General features: G+C 45.2%; 1 protein-coding gene across 2 annotated transcripts in view; it reads left to right on the forward strand.

Moving 5' to 3' along the window:
• Positions 1-24,387, forward strand: part of LOC118211895 (metabotropic glutamate receptor 4-like) — a 234,557-nt gene that overhangs the window by 137,740 nt on the left and 72,430 nt on the right. For both annotated transcript variants that reach the window (XM_035389459.1, XM_035389458.1), the window contains exons 4-6: positions 11,031-11,166; positions 13,585-13,739; positions 13,947-14,087. In XM_035389459.1, coding sequence (XP_035245350.1) covers positions 11,031-11,166; positions 13,585-13,739; positions 13,947-14,087 — 432 coding nt within the window. The remainder of the gene's footprint in view (positions 1-11,030; positions 11,167-13,584; positions 13,740-13,946; positions 14,088-24,387) is intronic.

The following is a 24,387-nucleotide window of genomic DNA, read 5'->3' on the forward strand; positions in this document are numbered from 1 at the left end:
CCCCTGAGCGTCCACAATATCCACTGCCCGTTCGGCTAGTTTTCAGCTTGCTTCAGCACTAGCGATTCATCTGAGCCGCTGATTGGCTAAATAGTTCACACACCTTTTTCTCAAGTCCTTAATTGGCTGTGGAAACGCAGGAAACCGCATGTACCTTGACACCCATGCTTCAGCTGAAAAGAGTGTGTACCTCTCCCTTATTAGCAACCCGTCGCGGTAGTGGGTGAAAACACACCCGGAACCAGAACTTCTGAAGACCCGGCGTGGCGGGAGACTGAGGGACTGAAGCTCACACGATGCAGTATCTCCTGACAGCTCTTCAGGCGCATGTATCAGGGGTTTTTCAAACACCCCTGACCAGGCTCAAAGCCATCCAGGGGTGGGACCCCCACAATAATTTTAAAAGGGTTATGTTTTAAAAAAATAAAAAATAAAAAAAAGGTTTCCAGAATCGATTTATAGTTGCATGTTATGCACTGTATGGCCAGGGAACCCCCTGCAGTACCCCCACCGATCCCAGGGCTCCACAGACCCCCCTGATAAAAACCCAGGACATATGGGCCTGTATATGGAGCTAAAGCAAAGGTGGAGGGGATGGATGAGGAATTACATGTAACAGAGGGAACTACAGCTGCCACACAGGAATTGATGACAGATGAAACAGAACTGCCTCTGTGTTTTATTTTTTTTTGGGGTTTTTTTTGACCATGGAATTTCTGTTTGAACCTTTCGGACACCCAGCCCTGTAACATCAAAGCACAGATACACAAGCTCTCTCTCTCTCTCTCTCTCTCTCTCTCTCACACACACATTATTTTATGTAGTAATGAAGAGGAGAAGAGTGAACGAAACATCGCTTAAAAGTGATCAGCCATTGCAGTGCTGTACCTCCGCTTCCGTGAGATCAAACTGGTGAGAATGCTCACCTGACACACTGGAGTACAAGTTGTTCCTCTCTGGTTATAGTGTGCAGTCTTTCATGCCTTCTGATGCTGCATTATAATAAAACATTTTTTTGATTATTTTTTTTTAGTGAATACTAGTCACTCCCTGTATGTCTATGCAGTCTTAAAACAAAGGAAGCTGTAAGTCAATGATCTTAGACCAGGATGAATGTTAGTTTAAATAAAATACTGCAATAAAGTAAATCTAAGCATATTGAGTCATCTATATTATATGTATCTTACAAATATTCAGAAAATGGTGGCTGCTACTGCAGTAGGGACAATGGATGTGACCAAATGATCTACATGGTGTTTGCATTCTGTGTTAGATAACACAGTGCAAGCTGAAGCAATGGAATAATTGTGTCTTTTAACCGCGGCAGATTAAAATATTTGTCTGTATTTTGTAATGAACGCGAGCAGAGTCGACCGCGTCCTTGTGATTTCGGTAGTTAAGTGAAGGCAATGAAAAGGGAAGTCATCTTGGAGAGTGTCATTGGCTATTTTTCTGTTACTGACTTAAGGAAACTCTAATCGGCACAATGGTGGCTCTCCTCTCCAGCTACAACATAATGTGGGATCGCGTGGCAGTTAAATCCGTCGGAAGGCTTTCTGCCACCGAAACGAAAGCGTGTAAACACTTCTGTAAGCGCGTTCCGCCGATCCCGGTTTAAACAGATAATCCCGTCAAACAAATAAAAGCCACGGCTCGCTGTCGCTTTGGTTACTCCCCCCCCGCCCCCCCTGTCCCCCCCCGTCCCCCCCCGTCCCCCCCCGTCCCCCCCGTCCCCCCTCCTCTGTACCTGAGACTGAAAGAGGCTCCGCTGACACAATGCGGTGGAGATAAGGGTCTTTTGTAGAAGATGGTGAGCTGGAGATCTCTGTAGACGATGCTATTTTTGGAGAAGGCTACGCACTGGGGGGATAAAGCGAACTAAGAATTCTTCTGATTATGCTGGTTACTGTACTTGCCTGAGGGTGCAGGGAACAGAGTGTAATATCTGCTTCGTTTTTGTGCTGAACTAGTCTCTCTCAGAATGGTTTTTTGGAGCTATTTCTCAGCCGATGCAAGTACAGGTGACTTTGTCTTCCATTAAACCTGATTGCCATTTAAAATGTACGCTTGAATGATTGAATCACCTTATTCGAAGATAAAAATCATTACAGAAATAGTGAATTAATATTCCCTATAATATATGGATATTACAACGGATATTCACTGACAATGACTGTAGTTATGCTACATTACTGATGTAAATGCATATAATGCCCTGAGTCACTGTACTTAAACTATGTAAAAAAAAAAAAAAAAGGCTGATGCTTCCCAAGCCTGTTCTCAGGGCTGGAGGATACCACAGTGCAGCTGTAGTCCGTGCCAGGTTTCAGTCCAACCTCATTACTAGGCCGGACTTGTTATCTAAATCTATTTTTAAATGTAGAAGGCGTATCTCTACAACTCTCCCGATCGATCTGAGTGAGCTCGGACTGACACATGCAGTCTTTGCACCCCGCTGAAGGAAAGCCTGCCTGTGTGATGCTTGGGCCAAATGTGTGTGTTAGCTTGTGCTGCTGCTAGCCTCAATCAGCACTGGTGTGGTCAGGATTTAATACCAGATCATCAGGTGCATCATGTGCACAAGACTTTTAAAAAGTATTTATTGTTGTATTGTTATTGTAAAGTATTCATTTAGTGTTTTTTTGTCATCTGTGAATGTTCTCCGTACCTATTTGTGATGTTTTAACCCTTTTGAGGAGTGGGCCTTTTTGGAATGTATTTTCAAAATTCTAAGTCAGTGTTCTAGAACTCCATTGCTTTCAATTACCAGTACTTATGTGTAACATCAGCATTAGAATGTTCAGTTAATAACATTCTAATCACGTATTTGTGTGATCTGACAACGTTAAGGGTTAATTAAGACGTTAATTGCCTGTTTAAATACGTTGTTCAATATGTTCTTTAAATAAAGATGAGCTGGGAAAAAAAAAAACGGATTTTTTTTTCTAGCTCAAGTCCCTAATTAAAACCTCACCAAACAGCTGAATGTAATCAAACAACACCTTTTTTTTTAATAAAAAGCATGCAGCTGCCCAACACTGACTCATTAGAGATGTATTATTGCCCATAACAATTAAAAATGATACATTCATGATGAGGAATAATGGTAATTAGATCAATTAGGCCGACGGTGGAAACGATACGAGCACGACTATCAAAGCTTTGATAAAGGAGAATGGAGACGTGTAAGGGGGTTGCCCGGCGATATAAAGGATTTAAGTGGCCAATTAGTGGTAACAAGAGCCGGGATGAGCTTGGCTTTCCTCAAGCAGCTCTCTGTCGCAGCAGTGTGAGCGTGGACGGTTCTTTCTCCACACGACAATAAACCGTGATTCCGACGCACCGATTTCTTAACCGACCGAAGCCATCCAATAGGCGGTCGTAACCGATCACGTAAACTCCTGAATGTGAGCTAGGGTGTGTTTGTTTCCACACCCCCCCGATGAAGCCCACCGAAACCGGGACCGCTAGCTGAATGCTAGCATGGATGTGACGGAGGATCGTCTGTAATTCCTGGATGTGGAACGAAGATTGGGGCCCGAACTGTAGGAGTCATGGTCGTGCTCGTCCAGTCCCCTGTCGACTGTGACTACAGCGTGCTTCGAATGTCACTCGCAGATTACCCGTGTTACACATTTCCCAAACCTGCTGTTGAATGGGTTTTACATGAGACTAAGCTCTGTTGAAAAAGAAAAAGAAATGCTCACCGTAGTTCAAAGTTCAAGGTTTCTTGTGCCTTATTCACTTATCCTTGTACTTTTCTTGTGCCTCAGATCTATTATGATAATGTTTTTCACATGAAGCATTCACATAAAAAATATTTTGCTTAATTGGGGGAAAAGAAATAAATAAACTGATACTCTCCACTTCCGTTAGTCTCTCTGGATTAGAGGATCTCTTAAGGGAAAGTAATTTAATGCAAACATTGTGTGATGCACTTCAAAATTGTTCTACAATGTTAATTAAATGTTTATTTATTTAAAATTGTAGTCAAAGAAAAAACAATATCAGTGCCTGTTCAGACTGAAAATATTTAAAATTTTAAAAGGATTTATTTCTTATTAATTATTCAGCGATATTGTTCTCAAGGCCAGAATTGCTATTAAAAACACTGAATTATTTTGCTTTTACCATATAAAACATTTGCATCAGATTATGATTTAATATTAATTTTTAATTCAAACTGTTGGCTATGGGCTTCACATAGTGCTGTAACTGTAATTCAAAACCAACAACATTATTTTTTAAAATAACATTGCATTAAAAAAAAAAACAATAATAAACTTTAAACAATAAAAGAAGAAAAAAAAAAACAGTCGCACTGGTTTAGGCTGGTAAACCAGCCCCTCAGTCAGCGTGGCATTCTTCCTGTTCTCTGTACATTTTCATGCAGCGCATTTGCCTTTTGTTACCATTGCATTTTCAACAACCTGCTTAGTATGAGTGGTCCAAACCGCAAGAACGATAGTTATTTACTGCTATTAATAACTGCTGTTCCTTCATTTTTTATGAACTGGCTACCTGATGCATCTGCTCCAACAGTAATTGCTGAAATAAGAAGAGTGGTGTTGGAATGCTTTATGCTTATAGCCTGGGCTGAAATATCGAGCTAGCTGGCCAGAGCTGCCAAAGCTCGCGGATGTATTTGAGCAACACCTCATACAGACAAAGTGCAAAAGCTCCTGTGGATTATTCATTTATTCCATGTTATTTCATTCCTTCCCCTGTTGTCGTGTCTCATGAAACAACATATGAAAAATCATACGATTATCATTAGCCAGAGTTTCCTCAATGCCGTACTGCTGAATAATGTTATTTACTCTCTCCCCATCAGGACGTGCGCACACCAAATCAATGCAATGCCTCGAGCGGTAACTACAGTAAGTAGCTTAATCGCTACTTAGTTAGCAAACGCACGTAGCAATTTTTCATATCATCATTCAGAACATTTACTTACGGACTTTCCAAACACACCCCACTAATCTGACATGCTACACCGAGTCCGACACCCGACAAGTGTAAACAGAGACAATCACTGCGTCGTCTCCGCTGTTCGTCTCACGAGCCTGGTAATTGAGCGGCTAACGGAAATGATTGTCGCGGTTAGCCGAACGCCGGTTTGACTCGTAGCTCGGAAAATAAAGGGCTCCGTTGACCCCTCGGTGGCAGAGGACCAAAGTACACGTGAAATAATGGCCCAATTATTTCTGTGGGCCCAGACTGTGTGGCCTCCAGAGAAGTAAACAGCCGCTGGCTTGCAGGCAACTGCATCAAATAAACGGTTAAATAACACAGGTAAAGAAGTGGGGATGGCCGTGGCAGGAGCTAATTATGGACTCAGCTCTTCAGTTATGCATCACGTTACAGGCATTCAGCAGGCGCTCTTATCCAGAGCGACTTACACAACATTTTACGCACAGCATTTATGCTGCATCCATTTATACAGCTGAATATATGCTGAAGCAATGCAGGTTAAGTACCTTGCCTGAGGTTACAACAGCAGTGTCCTACCTGGGAATTGAACCTGTGACCTTTAGGTTGCACGACTAGACTCCTTACCCATTATGCTACACTGCCTATTATGCAATAGGTCAGTTATGTTTTGAATGTAAAAAACCTGCACTGCCTATCGGACTGCACTGAGCACGCTTTACACAATGGGGAAATATATGTAGAAATTCACTAGCTTAGCCTTCGCCGAGACGCAGCGTGTCCTCGTGAATAACTCGGATATGAGCCTGGTGTAAGCCTGTTTTTGATTGGCAGGTCCTGCGCCTCAGCAGTGAATGCTCTGCGGCCACGGGCCCTGTTCTGGAGCAGTTCTGCTCGCTGATATTACCTCTCTGTCAGGTGCGCTGTCAGTCCCATTGTTCGCCCCGCCCGAACCTGACGAGGGACCTGAGGTGTAAAACAGGGACTCGTGTGTAAGTGGGACGGGGCGAGCGAGCGGCGCCCCAGATTTTTTCTGCTCCGACTGAAGGGGGGGGGGGGGGCTGGGGGGGGATCACCTTGGATTTGAGTTTCAGCAGCACATCAGAGTGGGGAAAAAATGGGAAAATGAGTCGTCTGTGTGAGGGGAGACAGTGACTTCAGACGTGCACCGAATTTGTAAAATGGTGGACCCAGGTTTGCTTTTTACAGAACCCGTTTGATTTGCCGGTCAGGGTCACAGCCTGCTGAATGAGAGAGTGCATCCCCTAGGCGATGGAAATTTGGCCCTTAAAGATAGAAGTCTTTATTTGTTTATTTTTATTTTACAGCCAGAAAACCAATTAACTGGCCCAGTGGTCATAAAGACTAGAGCCCAGACTGAGACCAGAGGCCAAAGAACAGAAATAAAACCCAAAACTAAACAAAAACAAACAAACAAACAAAAAAAACACATGGGAAAGCTAGTGGCGTGGCAAAAAACAGATAGAGTCCCCCCCCCCCCCCCCCCCCCAACTCTATGGTCACTTACATCCGATGCTAAATGAGGCAGGAGGGAGGGTATGGTCTTGTCCCCGTGTCCCAGTGCAGTGGCGACAGGGTGGAACCCTTCGGGGGGGGGGAAAAAAAAAACCCAAAATGTACAGCATGAGCGCAGCATGCATCGGTGCTGCCAGGCGGGACATCCCCTTCATTACCTCACAGCCGACGCCCCCGGCGCAGTTCGGGACGGAGGGCCGAGCCTCGGAGTTAACAGGTTTAGGGCTGCTGCCAATTTATACAGTGCAAGAGGGGCCAGGGTTGCTCTCTATTCCTCTAATGCCACAGAGAGAGAGAGAGGCCGTGGGGGGGGGGGGGGGGGGGGTTTAAGGGATAGATGGAACCAATATTGCTTTCATTTCCCCAGATTCAGTTGAACACACTTAGCCAGTTTAAGGGCATAAGCCTCAGCTGCATAGACTTAAATGGTTTTGGACAAACCTGAAAGCTATAGCTGAAAACTGATTGAAAAAAAAAAATACATAAATAAATAAATGTTACCCATTTTGTGTTCTCAAAAAGGAAAACATTGCAAACTGAAAGGCAATGTCATAAAAATTTCATCTCTTTGAAATACAGAGGAAGGCTTTTCATGTTTGTCACATGAGCCTTTGGTCATAATCTGAAGAACGACACTACATATTCTACTATATGCTGAAACCAATGTCATAAGGAACGTTTAATAAAAAATAAAATAAATATGCTTGGAAGTATTTTCACTGCGACACATTTTTGACATGCTCGGATTTTGTTTTTATTTTTTTTTCTGCTGGTTCTCTGGAAGATATTTTATTTAAGAAAAGTGTTTCAAGAACAGATGAGGCGAATGGCATGGCAAGTCGGAGGTTGTTAAACAGCATCAGTGGAAGGAGCATTGAACAGAAGCAGCAGAATGTGGACAATCAGGCTCCTTTTTTGCCCTCCCACCCGTGTGTTAAGCAATTAACGCTGCTTCCAGTGCTGTTAATTAAGAAGCGCATCTGTCAATGGTGTGAAGAAGCATATTAACCACCTAAGACCCAGCAATTCAATTCTTTGTCCCCTGCAAGGGACATTAGTCTCTGGTCTTAATCTCAAAAAACAGTTATAGCCTGTTCCACCACGCTAGGACCCTACTGCGCTACAAGGAACATTCTGTAAAAAAAAAAACAAAAAAAAAAAAACAAAAGAAATAGTAGTTCAAAGAAATATTCTAAATGCAATGTGTTTTTTTGTTATCCGAGATACTAGCATTATGTCAAAAAAAAAAAAAAAATTCTACTTCTTTCCCGGCCTCAGGAGGCTTTAACACACATTGTGTTGTATGCAAGAAGGCACCGTTCTTTTCGTTTCATTTTGCGGCTCTCTCTCTCTCTCTCTCTCTTTTCGAAAACTTGTTCCAGACTCGCCCATTTTCACACGGACTCAGCATGCGCTTACAGAGGGCGAGGTGTGTTTCCACCAGTCTGACTGTTGTTCCTGTTTAATTAATTAATTAATTGATTTATTTATTTGTTTTTCATCAGTGACGAGAACAGAGATAATCTACGTGTTGAATAATGAGGTGTGAACTTTCAAAGGTGTAATTGCTTATGCTACTTACTACTGTAGTTGTCTGGGTTGTGAGGTCTGTGGTGTGTGTAGTTCTCTGGGTTGTGAGGTCTGTGGTGTGTGTAGTTCTCTGGGTTGTGAGGTCTGTGGTGAGTGTAGTTCTCTGGGTTGTGAGGGTCTGTGGTGTGTGTAGTTCTCTGGGTTGTGGGGTATGTAATTCTCTGCTCAGTATAGTTTCGAGGGTCTATCGCACTGCAGCTGTCTTTCACACTTACTGCTAACTATGTACTGTAGAGTACCGGCAAGTCTACCACTGCTGGTGATCTCTATGACATGAGCATCAGGTGAAAAACGTTTTTTAAAAAGTCATCAGGTTTGTTGCCTCCTGTCAAAACTTGCTTCTCCCACTGACACATGCTGTATTTGTCCTTAGCTGTTCACCTGGCCTCTTTAAAAAAAAAATAATAATAATAATAATTTTAAAACTACTTTTGGGGGGTGTCATAGAAACCTACTTTGAAGAGCTGGTGCTGCTAATTTTGATTAGAGAGTTTTTTGTGCTCTGAAGTACCTTTTGACGTACTGAGAGTGAATCAGCACCTGAAAGTGAATCACTTCCTGAGAGTGAATCACCAACTGAGAGTGAATCACCATTTGAGATTGAATCACTATCTGAGAGTGAATCACCATCTGAGAGTGAATCGCCATCGGAGAGTGAATCACCGTCTGCAAGTGAATCACTCTGAGTGTGTACACGCCCTCAGGATCTTGTCCATTCACTGTTCAAAGCTGTGGACCTTGAACAATGGGCTGGCCTTGCTTCTTAGCATTGAGTGAGTCCTTCATCAAATGCGAAGCTTTCAGCTTTCAAGTGGTGGTGAGGTTTTCCTGGAGGAGGAGAAAAAAAAAAAGAAAAAGTACATTTTCATTTTCCCGGCCTGTTCATTTCAGAACCCGGTCGGCTTGTTCTGAGACCAACAGGCTCAGCCGCACCCAGAGCAGTCGGACAGACATTGTTTCCCTATTGATTAAGGGAAAGAACATTGCCTCTTTAGCATAATAAATAGCATTGGCTGGGCAAGACGTTTGCATTAGGAAAACAATACTCCGGTGACATTGAGGGATGGGCCAGGAGCTTGAGATTGTCATCGGACAAATGCCTCAAGCGCCTGCCAAATGTGATCGTACGTGTGCTGGGAGAGGAGGGCGGAATTCGGAATGTAATGGTAGCTGAGCATGCTCTCATTCCTTAACCCTTGGAATGTCTTTTTTTCCCACAAAATTCCAAGTCAGTGTTCTGGAACTCCGCTGCTCTCAATTATCAGCAGTGATTGTCACATAAGCACTGGAATGTTCAGTTGAAGAAGAACATTCCGATCACATATTTGTGACCTCACACTGTAAAAAGGGTTAATAGTTTCTGCATTAGTGGTGCTTTGCAATTTCGCAAGAACAGGGGAAACACACACAGGGTCTCTGAGCAGTTTCACTGGACATGTATGTTACAAAACGGAGAAGAAACAAAAGAGGTGATCAGAGGTTTGTGATTAAAGGTGAAATGTTTGTGATTAATTTGAGATTTAAATAAAAATCCTTTTTTTTTTTTTTGATGTTGCCTTTTTCCTGTTTTTGCAAAAGCCCAAAAATAGCAAACACACAATATCCTTTGCTCAGATCTAATCAGTTCCTTGCACCTCATCTTACAGCACCAGGAAGCATTAGGCCAGTCCGTTTTGCCTCTGCAATCCTTTGAGTCACTTTGAGAAGGCCTCTCTGCTTTTCTTATTTTCTTAACCATAACTCTTTCAAACCGTGTCTCATGAAAACTTTTCTTTGAAAAGGAGGTGTGCTGTAGCCTGAAAAAGCACAATAGGGCCTTCAGAAAGGAGCGATGTGGTTAACATGTGGCTAGTTTTCTCCAATGAAGTGGTAAACACCTCTTCTGTTCCCCAGTGTTGCGATATATCAGGGTTCCTTGAGCCATTGCTCTTTTTATAGTTGTGTTATATGGTGCAGGATAGTTGCCTCTCCAGCACCAACCACTGTTTATTGCTTGATTTTTGGTCTACTTAAATATGTCATGAGCACAGTTTAAATGGGGGGGCGTGGCTACTCCCTGAGTGTCTGAATCGGTAGTGGACGGGGCGGAAATTTCGGTTCGGTGGAGTAGGGTGGGGTCCTGGTGGGGATATCGGTAAAACACCCCTGAAGAGGGAACACTTCAGTAATGTCCACAGTCAAGCTCTTGCATTACGGACTGCCCTGGGGAAAATGGAGGATTTGGAGGAAGGCGGTTGCTAATGCAATTCACGATATTTATAGCTGCTCTTATTTTGCTATTCTCCGAGTTACCGTCAATTTTCTAGACATTTTTCAAGAAATTGTTTATCCAGTTACAGAAATCATTTTTTATATAGAAATATGCAATTTACTGTAGGCTGATATGAGTAAGATACCTTCAACTGTACCATACCGTATGTGGTCACTAGGTTATAAGGGAATTATATTGTGCCTGTTTGAGAGATTATGTTTAATAAAGACTCCACTACTATGGTATTCCTACTAGCACTACAAACAACCTATAACATTCAGAATGAAAAGGGATTATGACATACAGTAGTGATACAATATTAAATTACCATTTGATGATGTTAAAGTGTGTACGTGTGTCTGTGTGCGCATGCATGTGTATGTATGTGTGTGTGTGTGTGCCTGCCTGTGTATGTGTGTTTGCGTGCGCGTTTGTGTGTCTGTGCGTGCATGTGTATGTATGTGTGTGTGTGTGTGTGCCTGTGTGTGTGTGTGTGTGCGCGTTTGTGTGTCTGTGCGTGCATGTGTATGTGTGTGTGGGTAGTTACGTGTGCGTGTGTGTGTGTGTGTGTGTGCGTGTGCGTGTGTAAGTGTGTGTGTGCGCGTTTGTGTGTCTGTGCGTGCATGTGTATGTGTGTGTGGGCATTTACGTGTGCGTGTGTGTGTGTGTGTGTGTACGCTCATCTAAGTAATCTGTCCCCTTACCCTCTCCCCCCACGCAGAGGGCGTGTGCATCGCCCAATCGGTGAAGATCCCCCGCGAGCCGAGACCGGGCGAGTTCGAGAAGGTCGTCCGCCGCCTGCGGGAGAACCCCAACGCGCGGGTGGTCATCCTGTTCGCCAGCGAGGACGACATCAGGTGAGGCGCATTCCGGAGGAGGGGGGGGCGTGTCTGTCGCCGTGGTCACCGCAGTCGAGCGCAGTGTCGCGGTTACGGAGAGCTGCCCAAAATGGGGTGGGGCTGTGATGTTCCTCATCACGCAGTGTTTAGTTCTAATGTTAGTCCACTAATGTTACTCCGGTTAGTTTATTACCTCAACTGTGATTTGCTCAACCCATACTATTTGCTGTGAATGATCTCTTATTACATTTCTGTTACATCCGTTCTACTGTTGCTTCAAAGCAGGCCGGCCAGTGGAGGATGGGGAGATTTTTCTTGCCTCCATTTGAGGGTTTTTCTTCACCCTTCGTCCCCCCACATTCACCCCTCCCCCCCACCCAGCACCCCCCATCCCCTCCCTTGCCCCCCACCCCCTCCCCCCACATCCCCATCCCCTCCCAGTGCAATAAACAAGTAGCGGAAACAGGCGCGATTCTCGGTACGTTTTACGAGGGCTTTATTTACCGAAGCTTTACAAGCGAGAGGGGGGCCGGGAGTCTCAGAATACAAAAAGGGCCCGTGCGTTAAACAGCCCAGGACAACAGTGCGCTGCTGTAGTGCTGCAGCCAGATGGGGGAGCGAGGATCCACGAACTCAGTGACAGACGGAGAGTTTCCCGTGCCGTGAGTCGCCGATTCGTTTAAACGAGTCAGAAGGCTCGAGTCAAAAACGCTGACACCACGCAGGAGTCATCGGGTGACTCGCTGATAACACCCGATGCCACATGTGTGTGGTGTCAGTGTGGAGATTCGTTTGAATGAGTCAAAAGGCATTCCACACCGACACCCTGCAGGCATCATCAGGTGACTCACTGATAACACCTGATGCCACATGTGTGTGGTGTCAGTGTGGAGATTCGTTTGAATGAGTCAAAAGGCTTTCCACACCGACACCAGGCAGGCGTCATTGGGTGACTCACTGATGACACCTGATGCCACGTGTGTGTGGTGTCAGTGTGGAGATTCATTTAAACGAGTCCAAAGGGCTCTCAACACCATCACCACGCATGCATCATGCATCATTGGGTGACTCAATGACGACACATGATGACTCCACCCGTTTTTTCTGGGTCAGTGACGCCCGACTTTTAAGACTTTTATCTTCAGTTGAGAGTCAGGGTTGCAGTCTGCCCGGGCTGTTACGGGGCTGAACGTTGTGAGGGGCCCTCAGGGTGCTGGGTTTCCTTCCAGATACAGAAACCTCAACGCACACACGCCTGAGAATGTTAAATGAAAAGAAAATCTGAAACCGAAATCTGCTTTCACGTCCGATTTGATCTGAGAACCGTTTCGTACCAAATTCAAAATATAATAAAGGAGATGACTCACGAAATGGCAGCTGGGATTATATTAAGGCCGAACTCCAAAAAGGCTCTGCAAAGCTGCCAGTTCCAGGCTTTGAAATAGGATTAGGAGCAAAATCATATTTGCTGTGTTGGAAATCAGGAATTAAAAAATGGGGTTATGACTGTAATTACTGTTATGTTTTTCTTTGCCTCTGTGCTATTTTAAGACCTCTTTTCTCTGTCTCTCTTCTTTCATTAAATTCTGGGAGTCCATCCCATCAGTAATTGACTAACCTTATTTCTGGAAGACAGGCCATATTCCGTTTGAGTGCTATTGTGAGGGAACATAATAAAATATGACCCTGAGCTGAATGGGTGACCCCTCTTGACCGAAATAAAGGGATAGTAAATGTTTTCCAGGCAGCCACTCACATTGCATACCTGATTCAGAGACTGGCGAAGGATTGCCAGCTATACTTTTCAGCCATACTATTTCCTATTGCAAAAAAGAACAAGACCCAGGAAGTATTTCTGTAACTCTGCTCTTATAAATAAGAGGATGCCGTTCATTGCCTTCTGCTAATGTTATATGTCCTTAGAATTTGGTAGTTTTTTATTTATTCTTTATTTATTTTTTTACATTTTTTAAATTTTTAAATTTTTAAATTTTTGAGGGGGGGGGGGGGGCAGGAGAATCGAAGGATGCACCTCAACAGCTTTCACAGAAACAGGTGCATGGCTGTATTTGTGGAGCCAGGCAGTCCTGGCCACCAGTGCCCTCACAGTGTATTTCATTGGGCTGAGGCGAGGAATAAATCCCATTGGCTCCATCTCCATAATGCCCAGCTTTGTCCTGAAATGACAGCAGTGCTCTCATTGGTTTCAATGACCAGGTGGGAGGGCCTGACCTGAAAAAAAAAAAACAGAAAAGACTCTATCTCCCATGCTATATGATGACAGCCAATAATCGCAAAGGAGGAAGCACAGTTCACAAATCTTTTTTTTTTTTTTGTGTGTGTGTTTTTAAAGCTGATGTGGGGGAAACTAGAAGGTGCTTTTGAGAGGACAGTTGAGAATGACAGTTGAGTTTTGTAACTCTTTTCGCCCCTCAGACGGCTCCTGCAAGCAGCCAAGAAGGCCAACCAGACGGGCCATTTCCTGTGGGTGGGGTCAGACAGCTGGGGGTCAAAAATTTCCCCAGTGCTGCACCAGGAAGACGTGGCGGAGGGGGCAGTGACCATCCTACCCAAACGCATGTCCATCAGAGGTATGGGCGCGTCGTGTCGCCAATGACAACGGGCAACGCCTTCAATATCTCTCAATGAGGCTTTTCCTTCTTCTTCTCCTCCTTCTCCTCCTCTTTATTCTTCTTCTCCTCCTCATCCTTCCTTCTCCTCATCTTCTCATTATCACCACCTAATGTTGAGATGCTCCCTTTGTCGTAAAGCCAGAACCTCAACGTTGATCTCCGCAGGGTTCGACCGCTACTTCATCAGCCGCACTTTGGACAACAACCGGAGGAACATCTGGTTCGCCGAGTTCTGGGAGAACAACTTCCACTGCAAGCTGAGCCGCCACGCCCTAAAGAAGGGGTCCGGCATCCGGAAGTGCACCAGTAAGAGACTTCTCTCCCTCCACCGCACCGAACCACACCATACCACACTGCACCATACAATACCATACCACACCACACCACACCTTACCACACCACACCATTACATTACATTACATTACAGGCATTTCATTTAGCAGACGCTCTTATCCTTTTTACACAGCATTTACATTTGCATCCATTTATACAGCTGGATATATACTGCAGCAATGCAGGTTACGGTAAGTACCTTGCTCAAGGGTACAACGGCTGTGTCCTACCCGGGAATCGAACCTGGAACCTTTAGGTTACAAGACCCTTAGCCATTATACTATACTGCCGCCCAGGCGGCCATATACTCCTGCAGAGGAGCGGTCTTAAGCTGGAGACGCATGTTTGTCCCCCCCCCCCAGTGTCCAGGGGCTCGGTTATGGATCAATTTACACTCACAGGGATACTGTTGAGTTGCGTCGGACTGCCTGCTGCCTCTGACACAATGCCATGCCCTGCAGACAGTCAACGGCAGGAAGAGTAGCCCAGCTCTGAAAATGCACGGTGATGCCACTTTCTACATTGCATTACATTACCGGCATTTAGCAGACGCTCTTATCCAGAGCGGCTTACATATATACTGAAACAATGTGGGTTAAATACCTTGCTCAAGGGTACAACGGCAGTGTCCTACCCAGGAATTGAACCTATGACATTTCGGTTACAAGCCCAGTTCCTTACCCACTGTGCTACACTGCCGCCTTCCTCTGAGCTGTACAGCGGTGTAGCCTAGTGGCTAGGGTGTTAGCAGCCGAAGTTCTTGGGTTGAATTCCTAGCTGAGGTGCTGCTTGTTGCAAATCCTTGAGCCAGGCATTTAACCCGAACTTCTTCAGTAAAAATGGAGGGTATGCAAAAAAAAAAAAAAAAAAAAGCAATCAGTGTCAGTCTCTCTGGATGAGAGGTTAAGTTAATGTAAATTTAAGTGGGGAAAAAAGCTTTCAGCGTAATGTTTGCTGAAGAAACACTAAACTCCTAAAAAGCATTCAGAGTGGTTCTACCTGAGCAATACACCCTGGGGACATAACAAGTGGTTCCAAATGAGGCTTTCAGGTGCAATTTACCTGCCTCGTGACTGCTACAGTAGGACCAATCTAATGCCACATTTGATTTTTAGCAGACTCTTGTCCAGAGCAACTTACACAAATTGTATTTTTTTAACCTACCATCCTACTCTCATACAGCTGGATATTTGCTGAGGCAATTCATGTTTACCTTTTTTTCCCTGTATTTCATGTATAGTCCACTGACAAGGCCCCGGGCTGGGATGTGAACCTGCAACCTTTGGATTGGCTGGCACAGTTCCCTAAATATTATAACAGCTAGAACTGCTAATGTTGCCTCCTTTATGCAACCCTTGCAGTTAGTCATAGGAGCTAGAATGCCCAGCTGGGATGTGAACCCACAGCCTTTCAAATACAAGCCCAGTTCCCTAACCGTAACCCTACACTGCCACGCACGCTTGCTGGAAGCGCTAAACGGTTTTAAAATCCCAGGGTGCCCTTGTGCGCACTCCTCCACAGTGGCCAAGGGTTTGAGGGATATTTATTTGACTTCAGTTTCAGGACAGCGATTTCACGCCACGGAACTGAAGTGCTTGCTGTGCACCCCCACTTGTACTCCAGTAGGGCATTTTTTTTTTTTTGGGGTACTCTTAAGCTTCCAGAAAACAAGTTGATTCAGCCCTCTCAGGTCATTAAGTTGCCATGGTGTCAAACTTTTGTCACCCTGCTGAGAATGAGAAATTAGCCCGGCTCCTTCAGACACGGTCAAGTGCGCATTTGCCTCACAGCCACCAGCCAGTCAGCAGCTTCGATTCTGCTTCTCAGTCCAATGGCAATCAGCCGTTTCTCTTCAGCAGCAAACGTAATCAACAGGTTAGGGTCCTTCAGATCAATAGGTGCTTCATCCCAGCTGGCCTGAGCTGCTTTTTTTTTTCTTTATTTATTTTTTTTTCTTTTTGAGGCGCGAGATGGTGAACTGGACAAATTGGATGGATGTTTTGAGCCGTTCTCAAGCTCCGGGTTAAATAACTCAAGAACTGCCAGAATTTAAGGCCAGAGCCTTTTCGACCCGGTCACTGATTATTTATCACCTCCACTGGCATGCAGGGCCCCAGACGGTGAGCGCTGCAGGGGCCGGACCTGGGCCGGATCTGGGCCGGATCTGGGCCGGACCTGGGCCGGATCTGGGCCGGATCTGGGCCGGATCTGGGCCGGATCCGGGCCGACGCTGGCCCAAAGTCAGCACCGCCGGGCTGGTATTGGCGCTGATCCGGAGTCTCTTTCTACGAAACCACAATTTTCTGCATCTTTCACAAAAGTTTTGAAATGTGCGTTGTACGGTCAGGGGTGTTATTATTATTATTATTTTTTTTTTTTCTTACGCATTCAAAAACTGGTTGAATCCGGACCGTGTGAGTGAGCACTGCAGAGACCCGCAGAGCTGGCTCCGGTGTACTGATGGGAGGGATCCAGGGGGCCCGGCTGACACCATCGCACCGCTCAGCCGAGGCTCGGTGTGCCTGCAGGCCCACCTGTTAGACTGCACCTGAGCCTGAGCTGCACTCTGCGATGCGATAAGAAGCGCTGGCTGATGCCGCCTCCTTCACAACACAGCCGTTCTCTGTCCCGTCCTGGTTCCATAACGGAAGTGAGCGTCGGTATACTGGGAATGGGCCATATTCCAAATTGGGCAGAAAAAATCTGAAAAAAGCATTAAAATTATCTGAGGAACATTCAGAAAATTGAGACTATCAATGACACATATACTGTGTTCTGAATGTCAATATACAGTATGTACATATGCACAAATGTAATTTTAAATATTATTTTAAACTTCTTTAAAAACAAAAAAAATCTACTAGACAAGCACTTGACATTTCCAAAACGTCGTCTAAACAATAAAGTCGGCGAGCATCCGCATAAAGGTCAGGCTCCGGTGCCGACACATTGTGCTTCTGATAAAAGCCTTTAAAAAAAACGTAAACTACTGCGAGGCGGAGTTCATCCACCTTTTCTGCGACACACAGATATGCGCCCTGAACGGCTCTAACTGCCGATTTCATTTTCCTTTCAAACCGACGGCCATTTTGTTTCTGATCTCGGAGCAAAAAAGCCTCTGAATTGCAGCGTTTTGCTACTGCATCTCTCTCTCTCTCTCCCTCTCTCTCTCTCTCTCTCTCCTGTATTCAACTGTAAAATAGCGCACACCTTGCACAGGAAGCAGGAAATAATTTGGCGTCCTCAAATTGTACGCGGCGCTTAAAGAGAATGCTGCGTCTTCGGACGGAACACAATGCGACGCGCCTCTGCGTCTTCCCCCTGAAGACACGAATGCAGACGTCTGTCAAGGCCTTCAGAGCCTGCCGCACTGCCTGCTTTCATAAGTACCATTCGAGCGAAATGGGCATTCATTTTACACAGCTGCCATCAGCAGTCAAAGTTGCAGCTCTCTGTCGGTAAAAAAAAAACCTGATTTATTTCTTTATTTGTTTATGTATTTATCAAGCTAGAAAATGCCTTTTCTCTGTCAGCAATATTCATGGAGTTCTTTGTTGGAAAAAGTGAGTAATTCTTTCATTCAATCCACACGCTTGGCCAGGAAAGAGTGGGTTTGTGTGTTTTGGCAGATTTGGTTTTTTATTTCTAACAGGAAAGGAGAACCTTGAACGTAGACAGTGCATACTTGTTTTGTTTTGATAAATTGCAGTGGATTTTTTTTGTCTGGAAGGAGGCTACCTGTCTGTGTGGATAGAGATTACAGTGTGTCTGTTGGTCTGGAAGGAGGCTACCTGTCTGTGTGGATAGAGATTACAGTGTGTCTGTTGGTCTGGAAGGAGGCTACCTGTCTGTGTGGATAGAGATGGCAGTGTGTCTGTTGGTCTGGAAGGAGGCTACCTGTCTGTGTGGATAGAGATGGCAGTGTGTCTGTTGGTCTGGAAGGAGGCTACCTGTCTGTGTGGATAGAGATTACAGTGTGTCTGTTGGTCTGGAAGGAGGCTACCTGTCTGTGTGGATAGAGATTACACTGTGTCTGTTGGTCTGGAAGGAGGCTACCTGTCTGTGTGGATAGAGATTACAGTGTGTCTGTTGGTCTGGAAGGAGGCTACCTGTCTGTGTGGATAGAGATTACAGTGTGTCTGTTGGTCTGGAAGGAGGCTACCTGTCTGTGTGGATAGAGATTGCAGTGTGTCTGTTGGTCTGGAAGGAGGCTACCTGTCTGTGTGGATAGAGATTACAGTGTGTTGTTGGTCTGGAAGGAGGCTACCTGTCTGTGTGGATAGAGATGGCAGTGTGTCTGTTGGTCTGGAAGGAGGCTACCTGTCTGTGTGGATAGAGATTACACTGTGTCTGTTGGTCTGGAAGGAGGCTAGCTGTCTGTGTGGATAGAGATTACAGTGTGTCTGTTGGTCTGGAAAGAGGCTACCTGTCTGTGTGGATAGAGATTACAGTGTGTCTGTTGGTCTGGAAGGAGGCTACCTGTCTGTGTGGATAGAGATTACAGTGTGTCTGTTGGTCTGGAAGGAGGCTTACCTGTCTGTGTGGATAGAGATTACAGTGTGTCTGTTGGTCTGGAAGGAGGCTACCTGTCTGTGTGGATAGAGATTACAGTGTGTCTGTTGGTCTGGAAGGAGGCTACCTGTCTGTGTGGATAGAGATTACAGTGTGTCTGTTGGTCTGGAAGGAGGCTACCTGTCTGTGTGGATAGAGATTACAGTGTGTCTGTTGGTCTGGAAGGAGGCTACCTGTCTGTGTGGATAGAGATTGCAGTGTGTCTGTTTGTCTGGAAGGAGGCTACCTGTCTGTGTGGATAGAGATTACAGTGTGTCTGTTTGTCTGGAAGGAGGCTACCTGGTTGCAGTCATGATTGTTAAGGGGGTGGGGGGGGGGGTTGTTCTTTGGGGTGACAGAATGCTTTCTCATGGACCAGAAGGTGGGGGGATGGGGGTGCACTAGGGAAAGGGTTTAATAATGACTTAATAAAGTCAGTCAAGCATCAGTAAAGGCTATTATTCAGTCTTGCTCTCGGGGGATTGAACCTGCTCTCCAAGGTTAAAGAGGGTTATGATGATGATGATGATACACAGTATCGGGGACTACACACGCAGACGCTAGGGGTTTGCTGGGCACAGACCTGACAGAAGAGACGAGCGCTCTGACGAGTGTTTGAGGGAGCGTGACTGAGCCACGTCCAGCTGTGGAGAGAGACGGGCAGGGATGGGGAGGGACGGTAGGGATGGGACGGGCAATGATGGGGAGGAATGGGACGGGCAGAGATGGGCAGGGACGGGGAGGGACGGGTAGGGATGGGGAGGGACGGGCAGGGATGGGACGAGCAGGGATGGGGAGGGTCAGTTAGGGATGGGACGGGCAAGGATGGGGAGGAATGGGATGGGCAGGGATGGGGAGGGATGGGACGGGCAGGGATGGGGAGGGACGGGCAGGGATGGGGAGAGACAGGCAGGGATGGGACGGGCAGGGACGGAGAGGGACAGGTAGGGACGGGACGGAGAGGGACAGGTAGGGACGGGACGGGCAGGGACAGGCAGAGACGGGCAGGGACAAGACAGGCAGAGATGGGCAGGGATGGGACGGGCAGGGACAGGCAGAGACGGGCAGGGACAGGACAGGCAGAGATGGGCAGGGACGGGATGGGCAGGGACAGGCAGAGATGGGCAGGGACAAGACAGGCAGAGATGGGCAGGGATGGGATGGGCAGGGACAGGCAGAGACGGGCAGGGAGGGGTAGGGAGGGGCAGGGAGGGTTAGGGACGCATGTCTTTGGACTGTGGGGGAAAACCGGAGTATCCCACACAGACACGAGGAGAACAAGAAAACTCCACACAAAGGCCCAGGCTGGGATTCGAACCCAGGACCTTCTTGCTGTGAGGCAACAGTGCTACCCACTGTACCTGTATACATAATATTTTAATATATTTTAATATTAATTTCATTCAAATTGCCATTTTATTATTATTTATTTTGATTATGCTTCCTAAAAGATACATCTCTGAAATGTGTGTTATTATTTGAAGAGGTGGGCCGTTTATGCAGGGAGATTTTTTGAATGAAATGGGGACAAATATACTTACGATGGCTCTAATAAATTTTTTTAAAAAAAGCTCCCCTTGTGTTTTCTGTTCAGGGGAATACTTATTAATGGAAATTATGTAAATTAATGCAGTAACATCGTGTTTATTTGAACAGCGACGCTTCTATATTTAGGGGATGCTTCCTGCGCGTGAGGAAATACACATTTTCATGCAGAGCACAAGAGGAACTAAACGATTTCTTAAGAGGAAGCGCAGGTCTGTAGGTCTTAGCAGAGGACTTCAGTCCAGAGCCGGAGTTTGATGTGGGACATCAGATTGCCAATGCAGACTGGGGGGGGGGTCGGGGGGGGGGGGGGGGTTGCACAATCACAGATGTTGTGGGGACAGAAATTTCAGATGGGGCGGGGGCGGGGGGGGGGGGGGGGGAGTTGATATCACATTTGTGAACAGGGGTGTTCAGATTACTATCGCATACAGGTAAAAAAAAAAAAAAAAAAAAGCAGTATTCGAATTGTGTCACTGAGACTCCAGCATTGGAGGGAAAGAGAAAAAATACTCACATGTGGTTAGTTAAGGTTTGTTCACTCAAATCCACTATATGACAGGTGAACAACTAGCCTGGATCACGTTAAAATAATTAATCTGATTTCAAATATTTTCAGAATTTTTTATTTTTTTCAAAATGAAACTCCACAGACAGAACACATCCCATCTGTCTTCTTTGCCATCGCACCCATTAATGCATTCTGGAGACCCATCTCCAGTGATTGTCGATATGTTCACTCAAAAAAACATTCACAACAACCAGGGGCCATATGTGTAGCTTCTGAGAATTACTTCCAAGAATCTGTTTGAAAGTTTTTATGACAAAAACACTCTTCGCTAAAAGTTTTACGAAAGAAAATGTTATAAATAGGTCCTCACTGGTTTTCTCTATTCATAACATAGATATCCCAATACCTGCAGGGATTTTAACTTGTATTTCAAGTGTTGTCCTCCAGGGGTCCCTGTAGGCACGTGAAAGGCACCATCAAGTGTCTTAATTATACAACCGAGTGGCTCATTGAGTGCAAACATTCCACTGGAAAACGTGGATAAACTCGAACCATAGAATATTTGTCATAACTTGTCGAATCAACAGATAGGACTGACAGTCATGTTGTACACATTTCGTTTGTTCTTCAAGGAAAACCCATCACCCATCACAATTGAGTTGAAAAGTGTAGATCTGAGCGGGGCAGTTGCGAGTCTACGCAGAAAGATGTGTCAGTCTTCATATGGGCATGTTTTCACCAGGTGTTGCCAATCAACGACAGAGGAGATTGTGATTAAATTTGAATATGTCAGTTGTTAACGGAGTTAACAGAGAACCTAGAATTTTCATTTGAAATGTCTATATGGCATTCACCACTTTCAATTCATTTATGTTTTGAATATAACTCTGCCGCAAGCTATTTTATTATTGATGCTGTTCATTTATGCAACTGTTTGTGGGCAAATTAAATGTTGCATAACTGCTCTCATTTTTAATGTGAGCGTTTCCCACTGGTTAATATAATCCCCTGTACATTTCAAATTACCATCACATTTCCACCAGTCACAAGTAATTGGCATGTGAGTGTCGCTTGTAAACATTGCTGTCAGTCATCATCTGTGATTAATGAGCAGTAATTACATTAGTGGTGATTACTTCATCAATGTAGATGTTTGGGAAGGTGGAATAGGGGTAATTTGTTTGACGCTTGGCTTGACTAGAAGGCCTTGGACCTCTTGTTGACAGAGGACTTAAGTACACGTGTGTAAAAACAGGCCATGATGAAATCTGTACTTCAAGGTTTATCAAGAAAAGCTTTGAGAAGAGAAGCATCTCCTCCTCAGAACTCAATAATAATAATAATAATAATAATAATAATCATAATAATAATCATAATAATAATGATGATAATAATAATCATCATCATCATCATCATAATAATAATAGTTATCATCTTTGTCGTCATTGTCATCATTATCATCATCACTTTTGTTGTACATCCCTCAAGCTGGTTAGAAAATCAATGAAAGTTCTCTATGAGAGATGCTGTAAAGGTCATAATGATTTGTGTTGTGACTCTACTACTGACAGAATGGGGCAGCTCAGAATCCTGCTGCACCTCTGCATATTCCTCACACCCAGCTAATGTAGATTTACAATCACTCTCAGTTCTGCTGGGAAAGCAGATTTTCTGGCTTTGGGTGGCGAAAGCAAATATCATGACAAGATTTGTCACTCACACACACGCACACACACACACACAAAATACTTTCACAATCAAGATGGTTTTTTAAATTGTTTATTAATTTTGCATCATCCACTGCACACGCCCACATACACACACAAATTCCTTCAAAATCAAGAGGGTTTTTTAAAAAATGAATTATGCATTGTCCACTGACAACTGAATGGCTGTTCTTTCAGTGAAAGACAGGCCCACTGTCTCACTGTGCAGTGTGTATATACTGGGTGGCACTGTAGTGTAGTGGTTAGAGGAGTGGGGTTTGTAACTTAAAGGCTGTGGGTTTTGATTCACCCCTGAGGTGCTGCTGATTTTACCTTTGAGCCAAGAACTTACGCTGAACTCCTTCAGTAAAACACCCAGCTGTATAAGTGGATTATACATTGACAAATATATATATATATATTATACATTTATAAATATAAATCTGTGTAAACCGCCTTAGGTAAGAGCCTCGATTAAATGGTAAAATGTAACATAATGTCGGTCTTGTCGTTCTGGCAAGTCTTCAAAGAAAGCTAGAAAGTGCTCGGAAGCTATGTTGCGTGAAAAGTGCTGTATAAATAAAATGTTTATTATTTTTTATCATCCAATAACAAAGGCACATCTCTTCTTTCATCATTCAGTAACAACAGCACATCTTTTCTTTCAGAAACGGTATACCTCACTCTGTATACCCATGCTATTCAGCTGTTCTGGCTACACTCAAAAGCTTAAATATGCATTAGGCACTTTTAAGGTCTGATGATATTTATCCATATCTCTTATTCTTGCATGTAGGAGGACTAAATTTCTACCATTCGTACAACTTCCCTGTGCTAAGGGGAGCATTTTCACGCACTGTGGCTTTATTCATAAGGCTCCAGACCTCCCATCTGCTAACGACTGAGCGATGAAGCCATCGTTATGACAACTGTCTGTCCTTGACATCAAGGTTCTTAGTCAGACAGAAAAATCACCATGGGGACGGAGTCATGGGCATGTTCCCTCTCCGGATGTTTCATGTGGCATTTGTGACTCCGCCCACCTGTAGCATATTCCATGAAAAAGAACAAAATGACAACCGAGATGGAAGAACTGTTGGTTCCCTGGTTTGTGCATGAATGGCAGCTGTTGAGAAAGTGTGTTATAAAACTATGCAATTAGAAGCCACCCTGTTTCAAGTAGAGGGCTGAAGAGTACTAGCAACTGTGTGTGTGTGTGTGTGCGCATGTGCGCATGCATGCGTGCCTGCGTGGGTGTGGGTGTGTGTGTGCGAGCGTGCCTGCATGGGCATGTGTGTGCGAGCGTGCATGTGTGTCCATGCATGTGTGTGTGCGTGTGTATGTGCGTGTGTGCATGCGTGTGTGTGCGTGTGTGCATGTACGGCACGTCTAACACCAGAACGTGTTTAATCTGAAAGGAAAGTACGGCGGTGGAGAGGGTTTATTACAGCGCCGCGCTGCGCAGTGGTGACGGTGAATCTCCTCCCCCGGACTGTAAATCAATAATTATATACTGGGCGTCTCCTCCGCCATCCAGCCCATCAGTCCTAATGAAGGAGCGCACATAAAGCCCGCGGCTATATTCGCTAACTGTCACCTGGGGAACGCTCGCTTCTAACGAACGCCGTAAAAAGTCTCCGTGGCTCGCGCTTGGGGGCGGTTTCCCCGTCGAGCGGCGCGCGCTTGAAAACTACGCGCCCCCAAATCGTTACGCTGCCGTTCGTACGATTTCCAAAACGTAGAATCTGAATGGAGGAAGCGCCCTCGTGAGGGCTTGCTTGGCGTGGACGCCGTTTCTGCAGAACCGAGGCGAATTTAGAGGTGCGAAGTTCCTCCTAAATGTGGCGGGAAAATGGGGAACGAACAGACAGCTTCACGCGCGCGACGAAAACGCCGGCGGTTTGGCGAGGAAACGCGCGCCCGCGGAACTCTCTCCGGCCGTGGCGGCTCTCTCTCTCTC

This window comes from Anguilla anguilla, chromosome 13 (assembly GCF_013347855.1).
Source record: "Anguilla anguilla isolate fAngAng1 chromosome 13, fAngAng1.pri, whole genome shotgun sequence".
Classification (NCBI taxonomy): domain Eukaryota; kingdom Metazoa; phylum Chordata; class Actinopteri; order Anguilliformes; family Anguillidae; genus Anguilla; species Anguilla anguilla.